Source organism: Trichosurus vulpecula, chromosome 9 (assembly GCF_011100635.1).
Source record: "Trichosurus vulpecula isolate mTriVul1 chromosome 9, mTriVul1.pri, whole genome shotgun sequence".
NCBI classification, from domain to species: Eukaryota; Metazoa; Chordata; class Mammalia; order Diprotodontia; family Phalangeridae; genus Trichosurus; species Trichosurus vulpecula.
Window position 1 is genome coordinate 46,266,116 of NC_050581.1, and position 24,734 is coordinate 46,290,849.

Below are 24,734 nucleotides of genomic sequence, written 5' to 3' on the forward strand. Positions count from 1 at the left end.
TGAAAAACTAAGCAGCATCCTAGAGCTGACTACATCAAGCTAGAGATCTATATTTATACATCTAAAATGAATAGCTCCCTCCACCCCACTTCCATGAGGGGAGAAGAGGCTAGATCTGTTCTTTCATCAGTGTAGGGAACCTATTACAAGAAAACTTAGTAGGCACTTAATAAATACTTGTTGATTGGGGCAGGTTTTAATGCGTATCTGTGATTTTTATCAGTATAGATAAATTTTGGCATGGAAACTCCAACAACACAGATCAGCAATTTATCTGTAATTTAAAGTCTTAGATTAATAATACCTTCCAATGATGCAGATCAATCATTTGTAGTCTTAAAGAGTGGCCTGGGGCACTGCAAAATTAAATGACTTGTCCTTGGCCATAGTGTCAGTCAGAGGCAGGATTTAAACTCACTTCCTTCTGACTTTGAGGCAGATCTTCTAAGCCAAGGATGGGAGACCTGGCCACTTGTGGCCTCCCCAACTCCATCCACTATGCTGTCTCTCCACCAAAACTAATGATGCACATAAATGATTGTTTTGATGAGACAGGAAACAGATGGGATTCCATTGGTCTAGAGAAATCCCACATAAGCAAACTCCCTCTCCCAATGCAGATGACCACCTTCTCTGAAATGTACAAGCTTAGAGATTTGCCAAGGACATTCAGAAGTTAAATGATTTCCTGGTGGGGGGTGTGGTCTTACAGCCACAGTCATATGTGTCAGAGGGGAAATCTGAACCCAGGTCTTCTTAGACTGAGACCAGCTCTATTGTATTGTACCTATCCATATACAATTCCAAATAACATTATTTTCTATCTGTGGTTGCATGAAATTTATATTGCTATGTAAAAAAGGGGAAAAAGTTATCTACATGTGATTTTCATCTTCTTTTTCTAATGCATTTATATCTAACAGTTGAGTTGAAAATGTATTTGCATAATCTTTAATTCTTTCCTTTGAATTTACCAACATTTCCAAAAAGTAAATTTTCTTAAGCAACTTCCATTTATTTCATTGCATTTTCTTTACTTTCTTCAGAGTCATTTTTATTCTCCCAGAGAAAGAAAAGAAAAAGGTCTTTTCCACAAGTATTTTCTTTGCTCTTAATAATGTGCTATCACTTTAATATATGCATCTGGTAGAAGGAAAGCAATATGTGACAGAAAAAAAGATAAAGAAAGGAAGTGTTCTCTCAGAACAATGACAACTTAGTGTGAAATATGACCCTGGAAGGCTGCGTTTCACAATAACAAAATTACCCAGGTACTGTACTTTGGTGACTCTAGTCTCCAGATTTTTCTGCTCGTCATCTGGATCAGCAATTTTCACAAGGAAATCAGTTTAGTCTACAGATATCACAGCTGCTCACCTTCGTTTAAGAAGCTCCTTGGAGAAATAATCAAAAAGGGAGAGGGGAAGGGGGAGTGGAGAACTTCTTGTACAAAGCTGTCTATAACTGCATTATATATAATGGCAAAAAAACCTAAAAACAAACTAAATTCCCAACAACTAGAGAATGGCTAACCAGGCTATGGTACAACCATGAAACTATAGCCCTGTGAAAATGACAAAAATGCAGGAACATGGCAAGATCTACATGAGAAAATGCAACATAAAAAAATGAAGATCTGGAACTACTCAACATGCGTTTGGCCCATGCCACAATACTTACAGGGGTCATCGGTCAGGGCACTCCCTCCTCCTGTTCAGATCACAAACCAGCCACACCTTCATATCCTGTTGATTCTTGGACCTTTCCATAATTCCTTCACAGCATCTATGCGTCTTGACTATGACTATGTAAATACACATACTCCAATATCATAAAGGGCTGTAATTTTTTTTTGGATATGGGTATTCCTTCTACCTATGAAGCTCTCACCCCTCTCTGACCTAGTAGAGGGTCCTCAAGAGATGTGACAGTTGAAAAATTCATTTCCCTGCAGCCAACTTGGTGATAAGCCTCTATGAACCTAGCTAAGCTGAAATGTGTATATATGCCTATATGTATATACATGTATATATGTAGATATAACTAAATATATGCACATATAAAAATGTGGGCACATACACATACACACTCATCCCAAAAGTCTTAGTACAGTTTTAGGCTACTAAAGCTTAAAGACTTAAAGGCTTTTGGGGATACCCTGGGTAGATAGCTAGATGGGTAGATGGATAGATGATAGATAGATAGATAGATAGATAGATAGATAGATAGATAGATAGATAGATAGATAGATAAAGATATATGGCCATAGATATAGAGATATATTAGTGTCTATGTGCATATGTATATATTTACATGTATATGAATGTGTGTGTGTGTGTGTATATAATTTCTTTTTTTTTAACCAGACCTGTGATTTCATTGGTGTAGCTAGCTCTAGGTGAGGGACTCCTTCTACCAATGCAGACCTACACTTATTCTGCAACTTATGATCTTAGAAAATTACCTGGAGCACTGAGAGATTGAGTGACTTACCTATGGTCACATAGCTAATAGGTGTCAGAGGGGGACTTTAAACCCAAGCCTGCCTGATTCAAAGGCCAGCTCTCTATCTCCTCTGTCATTCTGCCTATATAGAATATATGTTCAATATATTTATATCAGTCAATCAACAAGCATTCATTAAACACTATGTGCCAAACACTTTGCCAACGCTGGAGAAACAAAGAAAAAGCCACAATACCTGCCCTCAAGGAACTTACATCCTTATATTGCTGCTCAGCTGTTTTCAGTCATGTCCAACTCTTCATGGCCCCATTTTCTTGGCAGAGACACTACAGTGATTTGTCATTTCCTTCTCCATCTCATTTGACGGATGAAGAAACCAAGGCAAACAGGGTTAAGCGATTTGCCCAAAATCATAGAGCTATTAAGTGTCTGAGGCTGAATTTGAACTCAGAGTGATGAATCTTCCTGATTCCAGGCCTTGTTCTCCAGGCCTTTACATTCTAATACATGGATGCAAAATCACCATAGATCAGAAGGGGTTATAGTATACATTATTAAGTTGTCATTGATGTTTGTATATATGTTTCACTTTTTAAATATAAAGTTAATTAAATAAAAATCATTTTCTTAAAATATAAGCAGTTTGTTAAGGGTTGGGACAAGTTATTCAAGTCTTTATGACTTGAGTAATTAGCTCCCTACATTTACTGCAATGTATTCTCAGTGTTGTTGATCAAAATGACTAATTCACCAGTAGAGCTTTTTTTAACATTAACCATTAAAATAACAGACAGGGGTTTTTTTCTATATTCAAGACTTAGAATGGCAGAAACAATAGAGGGAAGGGGAAAGTGAAAAGGATGAGCATTCTTTTCTATAAGAAGTCTTTTCTTTCTTCTTTTGCAAGAAGTTCTCTTTTTTCTTTTTCTTTTTAAGGAGGTGGTTTCTTTTCGGGAAAATCTAAAACCTTCCTTTGGCCTTTTGGCATATTTGTCTAAAAGACTTGATCCCAGGGATAAGTCATTCCGCCCCCTTATTTCTCCAGCTGAAATGATACACAAACTATCATCCCACTTTCTCCTTTCTCTCGCTTTAGGTTCTTTGCTTCTAACTATAATATCTGTTGTAAATGTCAGTGTTACGTGCCACAGACCCCTGGGGAGGGAAAGATGAATAATGTCTGTATCTTAAACACTATTCTCTCTTACATTGGAAATGTGACAGCTCTCACTTTATGAGATCATTTTTTATGAAAAATAATCTTTACTCCATAACATTACTGAAGAAGAAAATAATCTAAAGATGACCTAGGACAGAGAGCGTAGATTACAGTGCTGGCCAGTGGTAAATTCAAATCGAAAATCAAATTCACTAACTCAGGCCAATAAAGGGCAAGACCCAGGTGCAATCTTAGATTCCCCAACATACTGCCCTCTCTGAGTTCTTCTGCCACTATAATATCCTTCACCAGCTCAGCTTCACTCTAATCGATGCAATGACCAGCTATAATTCTCGAAGATCAGGGATGAATCATGCTACCCATCTCCTGACAGAGAGGTCATGAATGGGAGATGCAGAATGAGATATATGTTGTCAAATATGGCCAAAATGTCAATTTGTTTTCCTTGATTATGCTTCTTTGTCACAAGGGAGTTTTGTGGAGTTTTGCTGTTGTTATTGTTTTAAATTTGGAGCAGGGGAGGACTTGGGGTAGAGAGGAGTTGGATAACAGAAAAAAAAGAAAAGAGAGTCATTGAGCATTTAAAAACAGATCAAGGTTTGAAGGGATACAGAGTTGAGCTGGAGAGTTTTAAAACTAACATACTGAATTTATGTCTTTTAAAAAAGAAAATTGTAACATATTTTTTTGTTAAATGTTTAGTGACCTGTGAATGCCTCATTTCTTTCCAACATCTAACCAGAAATGAAAGTGCTAGTGTTGAGTTGATCCATCCTACACAAGAGTTCCCTCTTTTAGTTTTTCTTTCTCTTATCATTCCTACCATTGCCAAAGTATTCCTCTTAATATCAGAAGAAGGAAGCATTTCTCTTAATAGAAAGATCCAATTGTACCACTCTCCTCAAAAACTTTTAGGATCTCCCCATAGCCAACTGAAAAAAAAGTACAAGCTCCTTATTCTGGCATTCCATGCCCATAATGTCTTCTTTTCTCCTCTGTTAAATTCCTACCCTTTGAATGGCTAAACAAATTGTAGTATGTGGTTGTGTGGAAAACTATTGTTCTACAAGAAATTATGAATTGATGGAAAATGCTATCTATATACAGAGAAAGAATTGTGGAGTCTGAAAACAGATCCAATCATACTCTTTGCTCTCTCTCTTTTGTTTCTTCTTTCTCATGGTTCATGCCATTGGTTATAATTCTTCTTTGCAACATGACTAATGTGAAAATACGTTTAATGTGAATGTGTATGTAGAACCTATATCAGATTGCATGCCATCTTGGAGAGAGAGGAGGGGAGGGAAAGGGAGAAAATTTGGAATTCAAAAGCTTGTGGAACTGAACATTGTAAACTAAAAATAAATAAATAATTTTTAAAGTTGAAAACAACTTTTTAAATTGTATATATAAGCAAGAAATTTGAAATAAAATTAGCAACATGATGTTAACACATTAAAAAAAGAAAAGAAATGATGAGCAGGATGGTTTCAGAAAAGTCTGAGAAGACTTACATGAACTGATGCAAAATGAAGTGAGCAGAACCAGGAGAACATTGTACAATATTGTACTGTGATCAACTATGAACAACTTAGCTATTCTGAGCAAAACAATGATCCAAGAACATTTCCAAAGGACTTATGATGAAAAATGCTATCCACCTTCAGAGAAAGAATTGATAGAGTCTGAATGTGGATCGAAGCACACTTTTTAAAAACTACTTTGTTTTTCTTGGGTTGCTTTTTTGGAGGGGGGGTTCTGTGTTTTCTTTTGCAACATGGCTAATATGGAATATGTTTTGCATGCCTTAACATGTATAATCTATATCAAATTGCTTGCCTTCTCAAAGGGGGAGGCCTAGGAAGAAAATTTGAAACTAAAAATTTTTAAATGAATATTAAAAAAATTAAAAAAATTTACATGTAATTGAGAAAAATGAAATAATTTTCAAAAAAAATATTCCTACCCATCCTTTGAAGCCCACAACCAATGCCACTTCTTCCATGAAATCTTCCCTATTCACAATCAATTTTGTCCTGTCCTACCATACCTCTGTACCTTTGCCCATACGATCCCCCTACATATGGTATGTGGAGGGAGGTACCCCCTCCAAATCTGAATTTAGGTGTTACTTCTATGAAACCTTCACTGACCTCCTCAGCTAAAAGTTATCTTTCTGTCCTCAAACCTCTCATGCCAAATTGATTTTTTGACTAGGTAAAAGGGCCCAATCTCTGCCTCATTTCTTACAATCTCTGGATGGGTATGCCTCAGTCAAACTGAGATACGTTAAAAACCTTAGCATAAAAAGACCAAGGTCTCCCATTGCATCCAGGGCTATCTCCAGTCATCCTGATCTATACCTTGCCACCAGACCCACATGGCTCCAGAGGAAAAGGTGAGGCTAGTGACTTTGCGCAGCCCTCCCTCACTTAAATCCAATTCACTTGCATGTCATAGAATCACCTCCCTGATGTCATGGTCCTCTTCAAAAATGAAGGACAAAGGATAACAACATGACTTAGTAGCTAGGCAAATGCTGATGTGACCAAGTAACATACTAAATGTGTACGGGGGTGGGGGAAGGAAGGAAGTGAATATTACTAACTTACTATTTATCCTATATAGGGTCAAAAATAGAAATTCATATGGACATCACGAAAAGGGAGCATTTCCAGAGGGCCCTGAAAGTCTTTTAGAAGAGAGAACAAGAGACTGTGTGACCCAGGCATACAAAAGAAGATTGTCATTCTGACTCTGAAGTGTTTTCAAACTGGAACCAAGGTTGGGTAAGGCAGGAGCTTAAGAGTGATCGCTCCATATGGGCCCACAGCTAGAGGATTTATCCCTTGGGGAAGGTGTTAAGAATCATATTCCAGTGAGTCTATGAACAGCAAAAGAAACAAATCATAGAAGGTAGAGCTAAACCAGTATAGGGAGCTGATCCATAGGAGATAGAAATATATGCAACAGCAAACAGGGCCTGTGGGGAGTGACCACTGCCTGCTGAGAGCTGAAAGTAGATAATGGAAGTAGAAAGTAGACAACAATGGAGAGCAGCAAACATCAACTTTTCCCTTATTAATGTTCCATTAGTTTATAAATTAAGGACACTTATACAGGCCTCTGGTGGGGAGTGTTAGGTGCAGATTGTCCATGACTCTTTTTGTGCTTGGATTCAGTTACTTTATGTGTCCATTAATTTGTTTGTTTGGTTTTGCTTTTTTTTTAAGTATGTATTTGTAGTGGCAAGCAGGGTGGGACTTTTTGTTGTCTTTTGTTTTGGAGTGCTTCTCAGCACTCAGGCAAGTGCCTTTGATGAGTTCTGCCTTTGTTTGAATCAAGAGTCGTTGACTGGAAATAATATATATGACTTGGTGCTAGTGGTGATTAAAGATTTTCCCACACTCTTTTGCTAAGTAGATGCTAAGCCTCAGGCCTACACCCTTTTGCTAAGTAGGCGCTAAGCCTCAGGGCCCTAAACAGGGTATATATGCTCTTAGGTTGGCATTTTGCTTTGGGGGCTTATTTACGGGAAGAGTGTTCATATGATTTGGCCAGATGAGATTCTGGGTAGCCATCAGAGCACCACCCTCTCCCCCTAGTCCCCCACCTCCAGCTTTGAAAACCCAGATGTTGGTGCTTCTCTCTCTGGTAACCACGTAAATAATGTCTTGGTCAGACAGCTAGAAGCCTGTCTATTGATTTGTGTTTATTTGTTCTGTTTATATAATTTCTGCTTGTAATTTCTGTTTGTATTCTCTGTGAAGTTCAGGGTGCTGGCTTTTCCCCCTGAAGTAAGTGAATAATATATTTATGTTTAATTAAAGTAAGATTGCTAACCCCTTAAAGTTGCTTTCCTTAGAAAATCAGATCAAAGAACCTATGCTAGCAGCCCTCCTGTATGCTAGTGCTATTGGTCTTACACCCCCACAGCAGTTGCTAGCAACATTGTTGTTACAGTATGAAGCCTTGTAAACCTCAGTGTTTATAAGGGAAGCTGGTGGCAACCCATGGAGAAGAGTGTAAGATACTATCATTCAAATTCAACATGTTACTTTCAAAGCTGGGGGAAAATATTTAATTGGGAAACGTTTAACAAAATAAATAAAAATACAACATTTTTTAAAATGAAGATTCTATCATTCCCCCGTTCCAACTGGGTATGGAAGAACAAGCCAAATAAGTGAAAAGTTCCCAGAGTACACCTGGGTCTTGCATACTAGGAGGGAGTCTCTGACAAAAGGGTTACATGGTATATGTGTTATCCTCTCTACTAGATTATAAACTACTTGAGAATAGAGAATATCCAGTCTCATTTTCATATCTCCTGTACCTATGACAGTGTATTGCCTATATAATAAAAACTAATAAAAATTTTTGAGCTATTAAATTATCCATACTGCTAGGCTAGACAAGATAACACATATGAAGCTGTCTTTAATTAAAAAAAAAAAAAGCTACTCAGCCCTTTCTCTCTATTGGCAGTACTGTGCTCAGTTATTTTCCCGAGGTAGGAAACTGGAAAGAATACAGCAAGAATGTGAAAAAACTCAACAAAGCTTATCTAACTAAAGCATTATTTCTCCCATGGGAAGACCCATAGCTTTCTACAAATCGATACAAAAGGTTAATTGCAACACATACAAGAATTGTTATCAGTTTTCAAGAAAGACTTTTGTGGTGACGCAGATAAGTAAGTAATTGACTTTCATTCTCAATTTCTTGCTTGCATCTTTTTTTCTTTGCTGGTACAGATTAATAGCTTGTCAAAAAGTCGAAATAAAAAAAGAATCACGTTATCAAATTCACATATTTCCAAGAGAAAGATTGGTTTTAAAGATGAAAATTTCCTTTGCTTCTATGATTGATAATTACTTATCCAGATAATAAGTCTACTCTCAATTGACTCATAATGCAACATTACTATGCAGGTGATTTCATTTTCAAAGGATTAATGTAAGTGATCTGCTATCTGGGCAATTTAAAAAAAAAATCTTTCTTGAAAAGAGGAGGAAAAAAAGGTGGTGTATTTTAGTAATCACAAGGAAATAGAATGAACCAAAAAGATTAACAGAGTAGATTTTTTAAATGATATAAGCAAAAATTAAAGGTTTTAAAATTCATTTCTACAGTGACCCTTGGGATGTCCCCCCAACCAACCCTGTTTAGAAATTGAAAAAATGCTGTTTGTCACATTTTTTTCAACTGAATCTTACATATTAGTTGGTTTAAAAAAAAAAAAAGCTCTAAACCAAGGCAAGTATACAAGAATCTAAGACCAACAAAATGGCAGCTCAGAGGAGACCTCAAACAAAAAGTTCTCCTCCCCACCAAGTCTGCAACGTTGCTTTCTGCCTACGCTTTCTCCCAACCTCAACCTCAAGCCAATAAAGGTTTCTATTCCTAAAACCACTGTAGTAGCTCTTCCTCTGCCCTTCACTCTCATCCCTAAAATTTGCCCTTCCCATCAAAATAGTCAGCATTTTAATTGAACCAATTATTTTACTATTAAACCACTTTACAATGCTTTCAACATTGCAGGCATGTAATGAATTTGAATTGAATTCAGTAACTATTGTTCAAGGGAACCTAGGAATACAAACTAGGGATATACTCAAGTCAGATATTATTAGTACACAGTCTCAGGTTACTCCAATAAGGTTTTGAACAGATTCACAAATACATAAGACTTGCCCCTCCCAGTTCCTAAGAGAAATGCAATTCCCTTGTGGCTATTTTTAGTTGTATAGATACCAGCAAACAATGAATGTCTAGAATTGCATAAAAGCATATTTTTTCTCATCCTCTGTCCCTAGAGTGTTTGTTTTGTTTTGTTTTTTACCAGTACTCTGTTTTCATTGTTATAGGGAGCTTCTGGTAAGGAACTTCCTCTGCTGATACAGATCAATATACTCTTGGCAATTTAGAATCAAGTATAAACTTATAACTTATATTTGAGGCAGCTGCTGATGCAACAGATAGAGCAGTGGATCTGAAGTCAGGAAGACCTGAGTTCAAATCTAACTTCAGACGCTTACTAACTGTGTGATCCTGAGGAAGTCACATAATGTCTGTCTGCCTCAGTTTCCCCAAATGTAAAATAGGGATAAAAATAGCACCTACTTCCCAAGTTTGTTGTGAGGATCAACTGAGATAATTTCACAAAGTAATTTGCAAACTTTTAAAATGCTATATAAAGGCTAGGTACTATTATAATCTTAGAGAGTTGTCTGGTACAGAGAAGTTAAGTGACACAGCTAGTAGGTGTTATAGGAAGGGCCGGTTCTCTATCCATCATGCCATGTTGCCCATTTTTGAAAAGTATTTCAAAACACTTAAAATTATTGATTATCGTCTTCTCTTTTTTCATCAGAATACCAGTCATTGCATTTTTCTGAGGAAAAAAATTGGACAAGCTAATGTTTATGTTAATGATCCCAAGAAAGACATGATATAGAAATGTAGGACTGAGTTCCATGTCGTCCATTTGGGCTGACTACAGCAGTGAGGAAGGGGGAAAAGGAGTTGTAAAGAAATTTGGATCTAAAAAAATCACTCTGACTTCACCAGACAAGAGGGTAAGATAGGAACAAAGAAAGTTCTAGAGCAAAAGAAGCTTAGGCTAGCTAACCAAGAGCCTAGATGCCCAGAAAATGGAAAAACTAGCTCAGGTAATTCTGTGGGTGAACCCCAGAGAACCACAAAATTCACAACTTCAAGGAGAATAGTTTTGACCTATGAGCAAGGGGTAAACCTGAAGCCCCCAAAGAAAAACACTTTGTTCTCTAATAAAGGAGGAAAATGAGATAAGTAACTATAATTGAGGATTAGAAATGGAAATCGGGATGAACTGGGTTTTCTTCCAACTCCATGTGATTTGTGTGTCTGTCTGTCTATGTTGTGTATATAGGGAAGTTGCAGGAATAGAAGGAGAGAAAATGGAAGCTATCATAGATTTGGGGTTGGAGAAATAATTGTGTATTCTCTTTTCTAGGATGATTTAAGCATCCTGACATCAATTTAATCCAACAAGTATTATTAATCATTCATTCTATATAAGGTACTATGTTTGATAACGGGAATTACAAGACAAAAAAATTTTTAAAACATACACAAATTCAAGGAGCTTGTATTCTACTGGAGGGAAGACAACATGTAAACATATTATTCTAGAGATGATAATTTTAAGAGGTGTGAAAACACTGATCACAAAGCAGATCAGGATAAGTAATTATTAATGATTTTCCATATGGAATGGCACATGAGGTAAGCCTTAAAGGTAGTTAAGAATTCTAAGAGGGGAGATATGAATATGCTCCAGGAATGCACGATAATCTGGGCAAAGGCACAGAGACAGAGAACCAGGTTCAAGATGTAGCAGAGGCCAATTTTGCTAATTCATGAAGGGAAGCAATTTACAATAAGCATAGAAAGGTAGGCTGGACTCCCTCTAACCCCAAGTTCCTTCTACTGAGTCACAGCAGGACTTTTTATGAAAGCAAAGATCTGGAAGCAAAGTGGGTGCCAATCAACTGGGCAATGGTTGAAAAATAATTGTGGTATATGAATGTAATAGGATATTTTTGTATCATAAAAACAAGGGAATATATGAGCATTTCAGATAAATATGAAGAGGTGTGTATAAATTGATACAGAGTAAAATCATGCAAAACCATGAAAAAACACACAATCTACAATAACATAAATAAAAAGAACATCAAAAACAAGCCAAATACTGCATAATTGCAATGATCAATCTTGGCCTCCGGAAAAAATATGACAAAATGTTCTTGGAGAGCTGGAGGACTTTGGGTGCAGAATATAATATAATACAATACAATACAATATCAGAAGCGATCATTATGTCTTTAGGTTTCTTTAATTTCTGCTTCATTACAAAGGAAGGTTCATTATAGGGCAGGGAGTGGCAATGGAGAATATCCAAAAATGACTGTGTTGTAAAAGCAAAAGGCATCAATAAAACATATTTCAAAAGAAAGAAAGAAATATAAGGTTAAAGCTAGATTGTGAAGATTTCATAACTAAACTGAGGGATTTGCATTTTATCCTAGAGGCATTAGAGAGGTACCTATGATTCTTAAGCAGGGCAGTGAAATGGTCAAAGGGATTTTAATAGGACTATTTTGACAATTGTATGGAGGATGGACTGGAAAGCAGAGACTGAAAACTAGTAGTCCGATTAGTAAAGCATCACAATTCTAGAGGTGAGAGATAATGAAAGCCTGACTAGGGTGGTGGCTATGTAGGCAGAGTAAAGGGAACAGATGGGAGAGAAGTTATGAAGGTAAAATTGACAGCCCTTGGCAACTGAATAGATGTAGAAAGGTAAGGGAGAATCAAGAATGACTCCCAGGTTGTGATCCCAGGCAAGTGGAAGAATCACAAGTCCTTAACAGAAACAAGGAAATTTAGAGGAGTAGGTTGTTTAGAGAAGACAATGAGTTCCATTCTGACACACTGAAATTGAGGGTAAGGGAACAAACATTTATTAAGCATGTGCCATGCACCAGGGTAAATACTTTATAAATATTATCTTATTTGATCTTCATAATATTCCTAAGAGGTAGGTGCTTTTATGATGCTCATTTTGCAACATATCTAACTGGAGATATTCAATAAGCAGTTGGCAATGAGAGACTAGACGTATAGACATTGAAGTCATCTGCATAAAGATAATAATTGAGTCCATGAGAGCATATGAGTTAGCCAAGACAAAGGATATTTAGAGAAAGAAATAAAGAGTTCCTGGCACAGGGCCTTCAGTAATAACCTACATTAAGGGATGGGATGTGGATTATGATCCAGCAAAGGCACTTGAGAAGAAATGGTCTGAGACATTGGAGGGGAACCAAGACAGGGGAAAACAATTTCTGCAAAACACTGAAAGAGGAAAGTATCCAGGAGATGGTCAACACTATCAAATACTTGAAGAATTATAAGGACTATCTAGACTATACTTCATATCCCATTCACCAATGCAACAAGAAACCAGGTATGATGCCACTCTCCACCTCGACAGGAAGGGGGATAAAAAAATTAATTGCCTCATGGCTGCATTCACAATCCCTCTCACTATTCCATGCATTCGGTTATCATTTCTAAGAAGATAATTTCCAGATCTATACATCTAGCCCATTTTTCTCTTGAATTACAGTGCTTCATAAACAACTTGGACATCCCTTCTTCCAAATTTCCCTATTACTGTCCAGAGTGCTACCATCCACACCTAGTCACATCAGCAACCTTGGTCTCATCCTCAACTTCTCTCTCACAATGACTTAACTATCCAGTCCACTGCCAAATTTTGTCATTTCTACCTTCTATCTCTTTTATATTTCCCCTTCTCTCCACTAACACAACCACTTCCTTTGCCTCATTGCCTCATGCCTGGACTATTGTAATGGACTTCTCATTGGTCTTCCTGCCTCAAGACTTTCCTCACTCCAATACATCCTTTACTCAGCTGTTAAATTGATCTTCCTAAAGCAAAAGTCTGACAAAGTCACCCTCTCCCCTTTCCCCATCACCCCCACTCAATAATCCCGTTTCTCCCTACTGCCTCTACAATCAAATAGAAAATCCTCTGCTTGGCATTTAAAACCCTTTACTACCTTGGCCCCTTCTTACCATAGTAATCACAACAGTTCTGAGACATCTTGATGTATTAACAGTATAGAAATTCCCCCAACCATTTGGTGGCCTAATATTAGAATGTTCTCAACCTCATGCAAGGACATGGTAGAGAGAAAGGGTTCAGCCACTGTTATAACAACTACTTGACATCCTTGGATAAGAGACCCTGCAATTTTGTCTGAAAGGATTTCTTTTACAATTGTAAAAAAGCATTTGATCTCTTTCTCTTGTCTCCTGGCCTTGGACAGGGAATGCATTCTTACTCTGGTAATAAATTCTACTAATTGCATTCCAAATACTCCCCTTTTTCTCCCTTGGCTGAGCCCTCCTTCTGCCACTCCCTCTCTTGGGAAAAGCTTTACTTAATCTATCCTAAGTTGCTGCAGAATGCTGATGATTGGCTTATACTCTGAACAGGACTGAAAGGTTATAAAAACTAAATCTGTACCCCAGGAATCTCAATTTGCTATTAGCAAGAGCAGATTCCTTAGCATCCTAATAAATCTCTTTAATTTCAGTCTTATCTTTGACCTACAGTCATTGGTCCCTCACTGATAGGTATGCCTCTTCCAAGAGGTCAAGAGAATTCCCCAACATACCTATCCATTCTTCTTACATTTTAATCTTCTCTTCCACACACTCTAGGAGCCAGAAGCACTGGCCTTTTTCCTTTCATGTGGCATTCCTTCTTCCCACCATTCTATGCCTGTTCACTGGCTGCCTACAATGCTCTCTTCCCACCTTGTCTCCTGGCTTCTGGGACTTCCTTTCCGGACTCAGTTCAAATCCTACTGTCTATGAGAGCTTTTCTCAGTCTTGCCAACTGTTGTGCCTTCCAAGATTACTTTCTTTCCATTCTACATGTTTCTATATATATACATATATGTATATATATGCATATACACGCACATATATATGTGTGCTTGTGTATGTGTATTGTATGTATACATATATATACGTGTGTGTGTGTGTGTGTACGTGTGTGCATAGGGTATATGGGATGTTCAGGGAGGACTAACACCTCTGGTGTGAGGGCTTGCTGAGCCCTTTTCAGGGCTGCCCATCCACCTTTGGCGTCCACCTAGCTTTTCACCTGTGGCTCCAAGAAGCCTGTAAAACCCCATAAAATCAATATGTCAGATGGGCTAAACAGGGTTGAGAGTAACCAATGGGCCAGCGAGTTATAGAATGTCTACCCCAAGCATGTGAAGGCTTCCCTTGGCAGAATGGGCACATGAAAACAATTTGTTCCAACAGTCATGAAGATGGCTAAAGGCAGGTGCTATGAAGTGCTTAGAGCTCTGTCAGATGTCAAAGATGCCAAGGTGCCACTGCAACCAGGGCCAATTGTCCTGACTTTTGTCTTGGCACTGGATTTCAATGATTCTGGAAGAGTGAAGCTAACAATGGACAACTCTGCCTCACTTAAATCCAATTTACACCAAGTCAAAACATCACCCATGATATCATTGGTCCCCTTTGAAAACAAAGGATGAACAATATATGTATGTATGTATATTATATGGATGAAAATATGTATTATATATTCTTTGTATGTACGTGGTTGCTTGCCTGTTGTCTCTTCCATTAGAGTGGGCTACTTGAGCGTGAGGATTGTGCTTTTGTCTGTCTTTCTTTGTATCCCCAGAGCCTATCACAGTGCTTGGCCCATACATAGTAAACCCTTAAAAAATGTTTATTGACTAACTGACTGAATTTCTACTAGACCAAATCTCCTTTTCCTAGTCACTACTCCCACATATGTATTATACCCTGCAATCAGGAATATAAGTTTCTTGAGGGCAAGGACTGTCTCTCTTTTGTATTTGTATCCCATTCTTAACAGATTGAAGATGCTTAATAGCTAACAGATAAATCAGAATAGATAAGACAGCCAGAGGTCCTTTTCCTTGAAGCTGTTTCTTGACTTGGAGTGACTATCTCTCTGTATCTGTGTTAACCTGAAGAATGTGTGCCTCTCCTTCCTCAACTGTGCCCTGAACTCTATTAAACAGGTGAACTTTTGAAACACTAGATGAAGCTCCCATGCAAGACTCCAAGGCAGATGGAAGACCTAGGAGAGAAAAATGCCCTTCCCCTACTCTAACACTTCCAACCTGGACTGACTTCAGAGCTGGAATGTTCAGTCAAGTAAAAGTCTCCTGGGATATGGCCAATTATTCCCCCATACATTTCTTCCTAATAGTCAGGTTGCCTTTCTAAATCAGTGAAGGAATTTGTCCACTTGTTTGAACTTAATAAAGAAATCAATCACATTTTTTACATTAAAACCACCTGGTTAGTATATTTAAACTTCACTACCTGTTATCTGCTCTTTACTTTCTATAACTATATCACAGACCTGGTGAAAGGGAATACAATGATTAAAAACCAACTACCCCCGTACAAAATTATCCCCCATTCTCTACTCCTTTGGTCTAGTCTCAGATGAGATGACCCTTCTCTTCCCCAAGGCCAATCTACTTGTCTCCTTGATATCATTCCCTATTTTCTCTAGCATATTGCCACCATAATCATTCTCTTTCTGTCTCTTCCTGTCTCAGCCTCTGTCTCTCTTTGCCCCCCTCTGTCTCTATGTGTCTGTCTGTCTGTCATGCATCATTCATCTCTATCTGCTGGTTCCTTATCAGATGCCTATAAATATGTCCAGGTCTTCCAGATTCTTTAAAAAAAAAACCCACTATCATTAGACCCTACTTCAAGCTCTAGTTCAATATTACTCTTTCTTTTCACAGCCAGACCCCTAAAGAAAGCTCTATCCATTGCCTTCACTTCCTCTCCTCAAACTCATTTTTTAACCCTTTGCAATCTAGCTTCTGATCTCATTATCAACCAAAACTGCTCTCTCTCCCTTAGTCGCCAAATCTGATAGCCTTTTTTTCATTCTTTCTCAACTGTGCAGCACGTGATACTGTTGACTACCTTTTCTCCAGGCTCCTCAACCTCTTAGAACCTCTGTTCGCTTTGAAATTCTGTTGGTAGAATCAACAGATGAAGCCCTATCTGATCCTCACCTCCATCTCATCCCAGCTGTTACTACTCTGTGCCCTCCCTCCAATAGACAAACATATACATATATACACATATGAATATATATACATATATCGCATATGTACATATATACCCCTCTTCATATATACATCCATATATGTACATATGTACACACATAGACATGTGTATTGTGTATGTATGTATGTATGTATTTTGCCATTCGTTGTGGACCCTTGAAGTTGGGAAGTCTTTGGTTTAAATCTTGTCTCTGAATTATCTTTAAAAGTCGTCTGTGATAGGCAGTACTAATAACTTACTTTAAACTTCCAATGCAGGAGTAAGTGAAGAAAAAAAAAATTGTAGATCTAGAACTTACATTTTCTAAACCTCTTGAGCTCAAATATTACCAAAGATGTCCCTCTTGTGGTAAGGATATGAGTTAGCACACATTTGTTCATTTTTTTCTTTTAATCACTCATCTGAATGCATCATTGATGGGGAGAGACTCAGGACAACATCCTAAACTGTTCTGTTAATTAAAAATGGAAAAAGGAAGGAAGGAAGGAAGGAAGGAAGGAAGGAAGGAAGGAAGGAAGGAAGGAAGGAAGGAAGGAAGGAAGGAAGGAAGGAAGGAAGGAAGGAAGGAAAGGAGGGAAAGAAGGAAGGAAGGAAGGTTAAGCGACCCATCACCCAGGCAGACAAACTAGAGAGAACCACTAATTCTAGCGTCGTTGCATGGACCATGCGGTTTCACAACATTGACTGTCAAATACCGATGTCAGGAGCAAGGGTAATTGACTTCTTTACATGAAAAATAAACAAATCTTGGTAGACATCTCTCCTAAAACAGGGCAGGCCAGATTTCCAATGAGTAAAAGACGGGGGTGCGGGGGGCACCTTAATATTAATTGGTAATAAGTGGAATGGAGCATCGCTTGGAACCTTCCGTAGAATTCCGCCGTGCGGGGCGGCAGGGAGGCTGGGGGGGGGGGGGGAGGGGAGGAGGCGAAGGCCCGCACCACAGGCCCTGGCTCCGCCTCCTCCCCTCGGCTCGCTGAGCTTGCGCCCAGGTTCTCTGGCTCGGGGTCTGCGGAGCTTTGTCTGCACCTATCGGTTCTGCTTCGGCTCGATTTCGGCTCCCTTCGTCTCAGATTCGGCGAAACCTCTCCAGTAAACTTCGGCTCCGGACGGCTCAGCTTCGTGGGCGCTCGGCTCTGGCTCGCCCTTGGACCCGGAAGAGTTACCCGGGAGTTCCGGTGCCGGCTGCTGGGGGCGGCCATGGCGCCGCTTCTGGAGTACGAGCGACAGCTGGTGCTGGAGCTGTTAGAAACGGATGGACTGGTGGTGTGTGCCCGCGGGCTCGGTGCCGATCGGCTCCTCTACCACTTCATCCGGCTGCACTGCCACCCGGGGTGCTTGGTGCTGGTGCTCAACACCCAGCAGGCCGAGGAGGTGCGGCCGGGGGCCCGGGTCCTGAACTGGGGGACAGGAAAGCCGGGGTAGGGGGTGGGGGAAGAAGGCTCCGCGGCAGGACCCAGGGGGGCGTGAGAGGGACGGGGAGAGCCGGGGAAGGGGAGTCCCATGGGGACGTGGAGATCCTTGAGGATGTGAGGGGCGGAGTGGGGAGGCCCATGGGGTGTGAGGAAGATCAAGAAACCCTTGTGGGTGCGAGGGGGGTGGGAACACTCATGGGGACGCAAAGGGGGAGAGGAGACTTTTGGGGACGTGAGGGCTCCGAATGGAGGTACAAACAGCTCTACACAATAAGATATAAACAGTTGATCGTCCCAGAGGGAAGGCACTAGCATTAAGGGAAAGGACTCTGGTAGAAGATGGAATTTCAGGGAAGCCAGGAAGGCTGAGGTGAGGAGCTAGAGCATTCCAGTCAGGAAGACGGAGTGTCCTGGAAGAGGAACAGCGGGTTTGCTAGATTGTAGAGGATGTGAAGGGAAGTAAAGTATAAGAAAGCTAGGAAGGGGCCAGGCTGTGAAGGGCTTTAAATGGTGAACAGGATTTCGTATTTGATCTTGGAGGTCATAGGGAGCCACCAGAGTTTATTGAATAGGAGGGTGACGTGGTCAAACCTGCACGAGGAAAATCATTGTGCTGAGTGGAAGATGGATCAGAAGGGGGAGACACTTGAAGCAGAGAAAACAAACAGAAGGCGAATTCAGTAGTTGAAGCATGAAGGGATGTGAGTAGAGAGAAAATAAGATGAGAGGTGTTATATAGAAACAACAGGATTTGGCAACACCTGCTATGGGGAGTAAGCTCAGATGAAGTCTAGGATGATTGATACCAAAGATGCGAGCCAGGGACACTGAGCTAATGGCGGTGCCTTGCACAATAATACAGATATTTTGAAGAAGAGAGTGTTTGAGGTGAGGGGAGGTAAGATGTCCAATAGACACTTGGTGATGTGGGACTGTAGCTCAGGAGACAGACTAGGACTGGGTATGTAAGATGTGGAGATCAGTGCATCCTGAAAATCTAGGTATAAAAGACTAGGAAAGTGATCAGTGTTAAAGGTTTTCAGACAGGTGAAGAAGGATAAGGACTGAGAAAAGGCCATTAGATATGACAATTAAGAAATCATTGGTAACTTTGAAGAAGTTTAAGTTGAATGAAGCCAGACTACAGCAGATTTAGAAGAGAGGAAGTTGAGGAACTTGGTGTAAATGACCTTCTCAAGAAGTTTAGCCAATAAAAGGAGAGATATAGGATGATACTTGGGTCAGGTGAGGGTTTTTTAAACCTGTGGGGGAGAGGAACATATTATAGGCAGCATGGAAGCAGCCAGTATTTGGGGAGAGATTGAACATTAGTGGGGATGATAGAGGGGGCAAACTACTGGAGAAGTCGAGATAGAATAGGATCAGTGATTCATGTAGTGAGGTTTACCTTGGCAAGGAAACACTTATTCTTGGACACATAGTGTGTAAAGGGGAATAAGGCGAAATAAGTTTGGAAAAGTAGGTTGGAGCCAGATCATGAAGGGCTTTAAATGCCAAACAGGAATTTTTATTTTATTTTAGAGGCCATAAGGGATCACTGAAACAGCTTCCTTAGGAGAGTAGTATGGGGCTGTACCTTTGCTTATACGTTGAAGTTTAATCACTTGTCCCTACAAAAGGTACCTTATAATTTTATTATCTGTAGCCATTTACAGAATTGTCAAATTAAATAGTCTAATGAAATCTGATTTGGTTTAGGAGTATTTTATCAATCAGCTGAAGTTAGAGGAAGTTGAACACCTTCCTCGGCGGGTGACAAATGAAATTGCAAGTGCAAGTAGATATGACGTTTATACCCAAGGTGGCGTCCTCTTTGTAACAAGTCGAATTCTTGTGGTAGATTTCTTGACTGACAGAATTCCTTCAGATTTGATTACTGGTAAGAATGTATTTTAAGTGTTCTTTTCCTTACATTTTAGGTATACGATAAATAGAATCATTTGGCTTTTAGAATCATATTGACTTTTGTATGCTAACCAGATTTTTATCATTTAAAAATTCTCAGCTTCACTTGTCAAATGAAATTTCTACCTGTTTTCTTAAGAAAAATATATTTCCTGCTTAATAAACTAGGGATTAAACTAATTGGTTGGCTTAATTGATTTTGAGAATAACAAGTTTTGCTTTTAAACTAGAATGTATATTTCAAAGTTTATTGTTCACTAAATCATCTAGGTCTTAAGTAGATTTAGAAGTAGGAGTCGAGGAGCCACATGTTATACATTGTAACTCCTCGAACTTAGGAGTCAGTGTTTGCTGAAAGCATAGGTGCTAAATTTGAGCATTTATTGCCCTCTAAATAAAACAAACAATAATTTTTTGTAACAACTATGATGGATTCATCATAAAATCTAACATCATTTACTGCTATTTCAAAAGTTTTTTTTTCTTTTGTTTAATTTTTTTTTCTGATTTTGGATTCAAAAATAAAAGTGATTTTGTTTATATTACCACTAGATGTCAGTATTATTCTGACAGTGACTTTCATTGATAAAATCTGATTTGAACCAATTTGAGACAACCAGTCTGAATTAATGAAATCCCAAGACCATGGCTCCTTTTTTTTTTTACAGTACCTTAATACTATAAGTTGTTAGTAGAGTCCTTAAGAAATCTGTTTAATTAATAACTAAGAATAATTTGTAATCAGCATAATAACTTTGCATATATATTGGGGATACTGTAATATTAAAGGTATATTTTTAATGTTCTCTTAGTCTCATTTTGCTTAATTTGACATTACCTATCACAGAGGGGCCCTGTTGGTTAGTTGATATAGAGCTGCCTTTTTTCTGTTAGGAAGACCTGGCTTCAAGTCTTGTCTTGGACACACACAGTAGCTTGGTGACTAGGCAAGTCACTTAACCCCACAGGGCTATAAATTACCCAGGAGTTTTGAGTCTGAATTGATGAGGGAGTTTCAGTCAGTTCCAAAAGGAGTCTCCTATAAGTCTTAACTCATCCCACCACCCACTTCATGACAAAGGGATTGTATAATGGAGTCCCTTTCCAAATTTGTGAGATCTGAATTGATTCAGTTTTATTAAACTTGTAGAAATGAGAAAATCAGGGACATCCCAAGAGTTTAGGTATATTACACATAAAATATATTGTTCTTCACAAGAAAGGGTGGTATTTATTACAGTTTATGTATAATCTAGATTTACAAATGTTTTGAGGGTGCAGAAAATAGTGAAAAGAGTATTGGGCTAGGATTCTGAAAACATAGATTCTAGTCTTAGCTCAAATTTGAGCAAGCCATTTATCCTCTCTAAGCCTCAGTTTCCTCAGCTATAAAATACAGATCATAATACCTGCTGTGTCTATTTCACGAGGTTATTGGGAAAATCAAATGAGATAGAATGTTTAGAAATGCTTTGGAAACAGTAAATACAAGGTGGTATATCTTTTTTTTAAGTTGTTTTTCAGTCGTGTCAGACTCCTCGTGATGTCTTTTGGGGTTTTCTTGCCAAAGATACTGGAGTAGTTTACCAATTCCTTCTCCAGCTTATTTTACAGAAAAGGAAACTGAGATAAACAGTTAAGTGACTTGCCCAAGGTCACACAGCTGGCAAATGTCAGGCCAGATTTCAAGCCCAGTGTTCTATCTACTACACTACCTAGCTACCCTGTCTTTTTTTTTTAACCCATTCATTAAATGTTGTTGTTTAGTCATGTCCAACTCTCTGTGACCCCATTTGAGGTTTTCTTGGGAAAGATATTGGAATGGCTTGCCGTTTCCTTCTCCAGCTCATTTTATAGATGAGGAAACTGAGGCAAATAGGGTTAAGCGACTTGCCCAGGGGCACACATCTAGTTAGTGTCTGAGGCCAGATTGGAACTCAGATCTTCCAGACTGCAGGCCCAGCACCCCCTATCCACTGCACCACCTAGCTGTCCCAAAATACACATAGCAAAAGCTATTCAAATGTTAAAACAATGTAATTAAACTCTCACTTCAAAATGTCTTAATAATTGGGTTGTTGTAATAAAGATGGCATCAGTAAGGATTTCTACATTGTATTTATTCCTCGCTAGCATAACATACCACAAAAGGATTGGAAACGATTTACTTTTCTTATTTCCTGATTATGAAATACATTTAGCGGGGGGATAGAAATGAGCTTTCCAATCTCAATTTTTTATATTGAGCTATAAAATCTTTATTTTTCCTCTTAGGCATCTTGGTCTATAAAGCTCACAAAATCATTGACTCTTGTCAGGAAGCCTTTATCTTGCGTCTCTTTCGTCAAAAAAATAAGCACGGTTTTATTAAAGCTTTCTCAGATAATGCAGTTGCCTTTGATACTGGCTTTTGTCATGTGGAGAGAGTAATGAGAAATCTTTTTGTAAGGAAGTTGTACCTGTGGCCAAGGTAAATTACCATGTTATACGGAATATTTTTATGATTACTACTGTCTGTCATAATCAATTGTATAATAATCATTTTACATGTTAGTTTTGCATGATAATAACACTGTTAAATGTGCCAACTAGAACAGAGACATATGAATCTGTGGTCTATACAGTTATAACACTTTGGTAACATAGAAAGGGTTTGGTTGTCAGGTCCCTTCCATTTTCCACCAAAATTATACTACAGGTGACTTGAGAGCCTCTTTTAAAATTTTCTTTAAAACCTTGCATGGGACCTTCAGATATCTGAAGGCCGAGATAGAGGAAATTCTAAGCAAAGAAATATACTTCTCTCCAAATTTAGAGGTTATTCAACAAGGCTTAACAGGCAAGAACATTTTGAAAAACTTACATAAAGTGCACTTGAGGCACTTGAACAAGGGTTCCAATTTCAAGCACTTTCAGAGCTAATACTGATGTGTATTTTAACTGTTCAGTATGATATTTACAGAAAAGTCCTATAATTTTCTCTTTCCTTAATTATGATATATTCTACCTGCATTCATAATCATTTTATACATTAGCATCAGCTAGCATTTATTAAGTGCCTACCTTGTGCCAGGCACTGTGCTAAGTATTTCTCTTGAAATACTTTCTTTTTTTCTTTACTTTTATTTTTTAGAACATTATTGAGTATTAAAACTGGAACCCATGATCTAAATGTTGTAACTATTAAAATACTAGTTCATACTTTATAAAATATTACTCTCCTTAGGTTTCATGTATCAGTTAACTCGTTTTTAGAACAACACAAGCCTGAAGTAGTTGAAATACACGTTGCCATGACTCCTGCCATGCTTGCTATCCAGACAGCTATTCTGGACATTCTAAATGCATGTCTGAAGGAATTAAAGTGCCACAATCCATCTCTTGAAGTGGAAGATTTATCTTTAGAAAATGCTATTGGAAAACCTTTTGACAAGGTACTTTATTTTTACTTACAGATTATGTTGTATTGTCATTTTAAAGAATGCAAGATATTTTAATGCTTGAGTTGTTCCTTTCAGGCATGTGTTGTTATCATTCCAGAATTAATTTAGAAGCTATTTAAAATGTAGCTCTTTTGATTTATTTGTAAACAAAACAAAGTAACAATATACTGAAATCCATATATATATAGCAGTTTGTTTCTTGGCAAGAATACTAATGATTTGTTTGTCCTCCAGTTTAAGTCTAATTAAAAGAAGAAATTATGGTGTTTTGTTGTTTAACAATGTGGTATTTGCTTTTAAAAAAAAAACCCTGCATAGTTTAAATATGTGCAGGACATGTGGGGAGAATATTACATTAGGGCAACTTTATAACACTATATTCATCTCTGTTTCTCTTTTCTCTTAAGGATAAATAGGATTGGTGAGTTTTAGTATGGAAAAAAGTGAGAGGTTCTCTTAAAATGATTTTATGACTTGGTGAGAAAGTAATAGTTGCAGGAATATTTCTTTTATCTAGTAATCTTTTGTGAAAACATAGAAGTGAGTGTAATATTTTTACACCTTTCAGGTATAACTTTTGTAGTTTATTTTAATCATAGGTTAATTTTAACTAAAACATGAGTTTCAGAATATTAAGCTGACTTTTTATTTCCTGATTACTATGTTTTTCTTATATGTTGGTAGGGAAAATTACTTTTAATTCCTTTATTTGAATAATCTATTTACTATTAGAAGTAAATGTTTTAGTAAAGCAGCTTCAATTTAATATTCCTCTCTTTCAGAGTATTTCATAGAGAGTCACTTAACTGGGATGTTTATAGTACATATGTTCTATTTCCATGTGCTTCTTTATTATTTGGTACATGCTAATAAAAATACATGCATTTTCATTCAAGTTGTGGAAAATATGGAAAAACACAATTGATGTATCTCTCTATTGTGGGCTGAGTTGCTTTTTATCATCCCTCAGACTTGGAAAAGCTGAAGTGCTGTTTTAGGGAGCCTTTTTGTAACCAAGTCTATATATGGCCATAACTTGTCTTTTGGAGTTCTTCAAAAGAGGCGTATAACTGAAACGTTATTCCTGCCCAGTGTTCATTTGTTTAAAAGCTAAAATAATGCCATGTAGTGACAGTAGTGGTAATGTTTTTTGTAAAAGTTATGTTAAACATTTTTAGCAACATTAAAAGAATTTGTTTTTATATTATGAATTCTTTTTATCAATATACACTAAACTAAACCTTTACATCCTTTAAAATAAGTATTTAGGAACGGAACATAGGTAATCATTTTTATAAAGTGACTTTCTATAAAATATTTAAAGAGAATCCCAGGAAGAAACCAGAATAAGGGGTTACTTAGGAATGCATTTACCCTCTTCTACAACAAATAACACATTTGTTTTCTTTATAACTCATAAAAGGGTGAAGCATTAGAAATTGATGTCACTGAAACATAATAATAGATGTGATAAGTCAGGGAAAGAAGATTAGGTATTTATCTCAATAAGGAAAGGGAAGGGTTAAACAAACATAAGAGACAGAATAATAGTAATAA

General features: G+C 37.9%; 1 protein-coding gene across 1 annotated transcript in view; it reads left to right on the plus strand.

The window, feature by feature from the left end:
* Positions 1-17,304: 17,304 nt before the first annotated feature.
* Positions 17,305-24,734, plus strand: part of ERCC4 (ERCC excision repair 4, endonuclease catalytic subunit) — a 41,522-nt gene continuing 34,092 nt past the window's right edge. The window contains exons 1-4 of the mRNA XM_036738738.1: positions 17,305-17,767; positions 19,528-19,708; positions 22,009-22,204; positions 22,961-23,168. Coding sequence (XP_036594633.1) covers positions 17,594-17,767; positions 19,528-19,708; positions 22,009-22,204; positions 22,961-23,168 — 759 coding nt within the window. The 5' untranslated portion in view covers positions 17,305-17,593. The remainder of the gene's footprint in view (positions 17,768-19,527; positions 19,709-22,008; positions 22,205-22,960; positions 23,169-24,734) is intronic.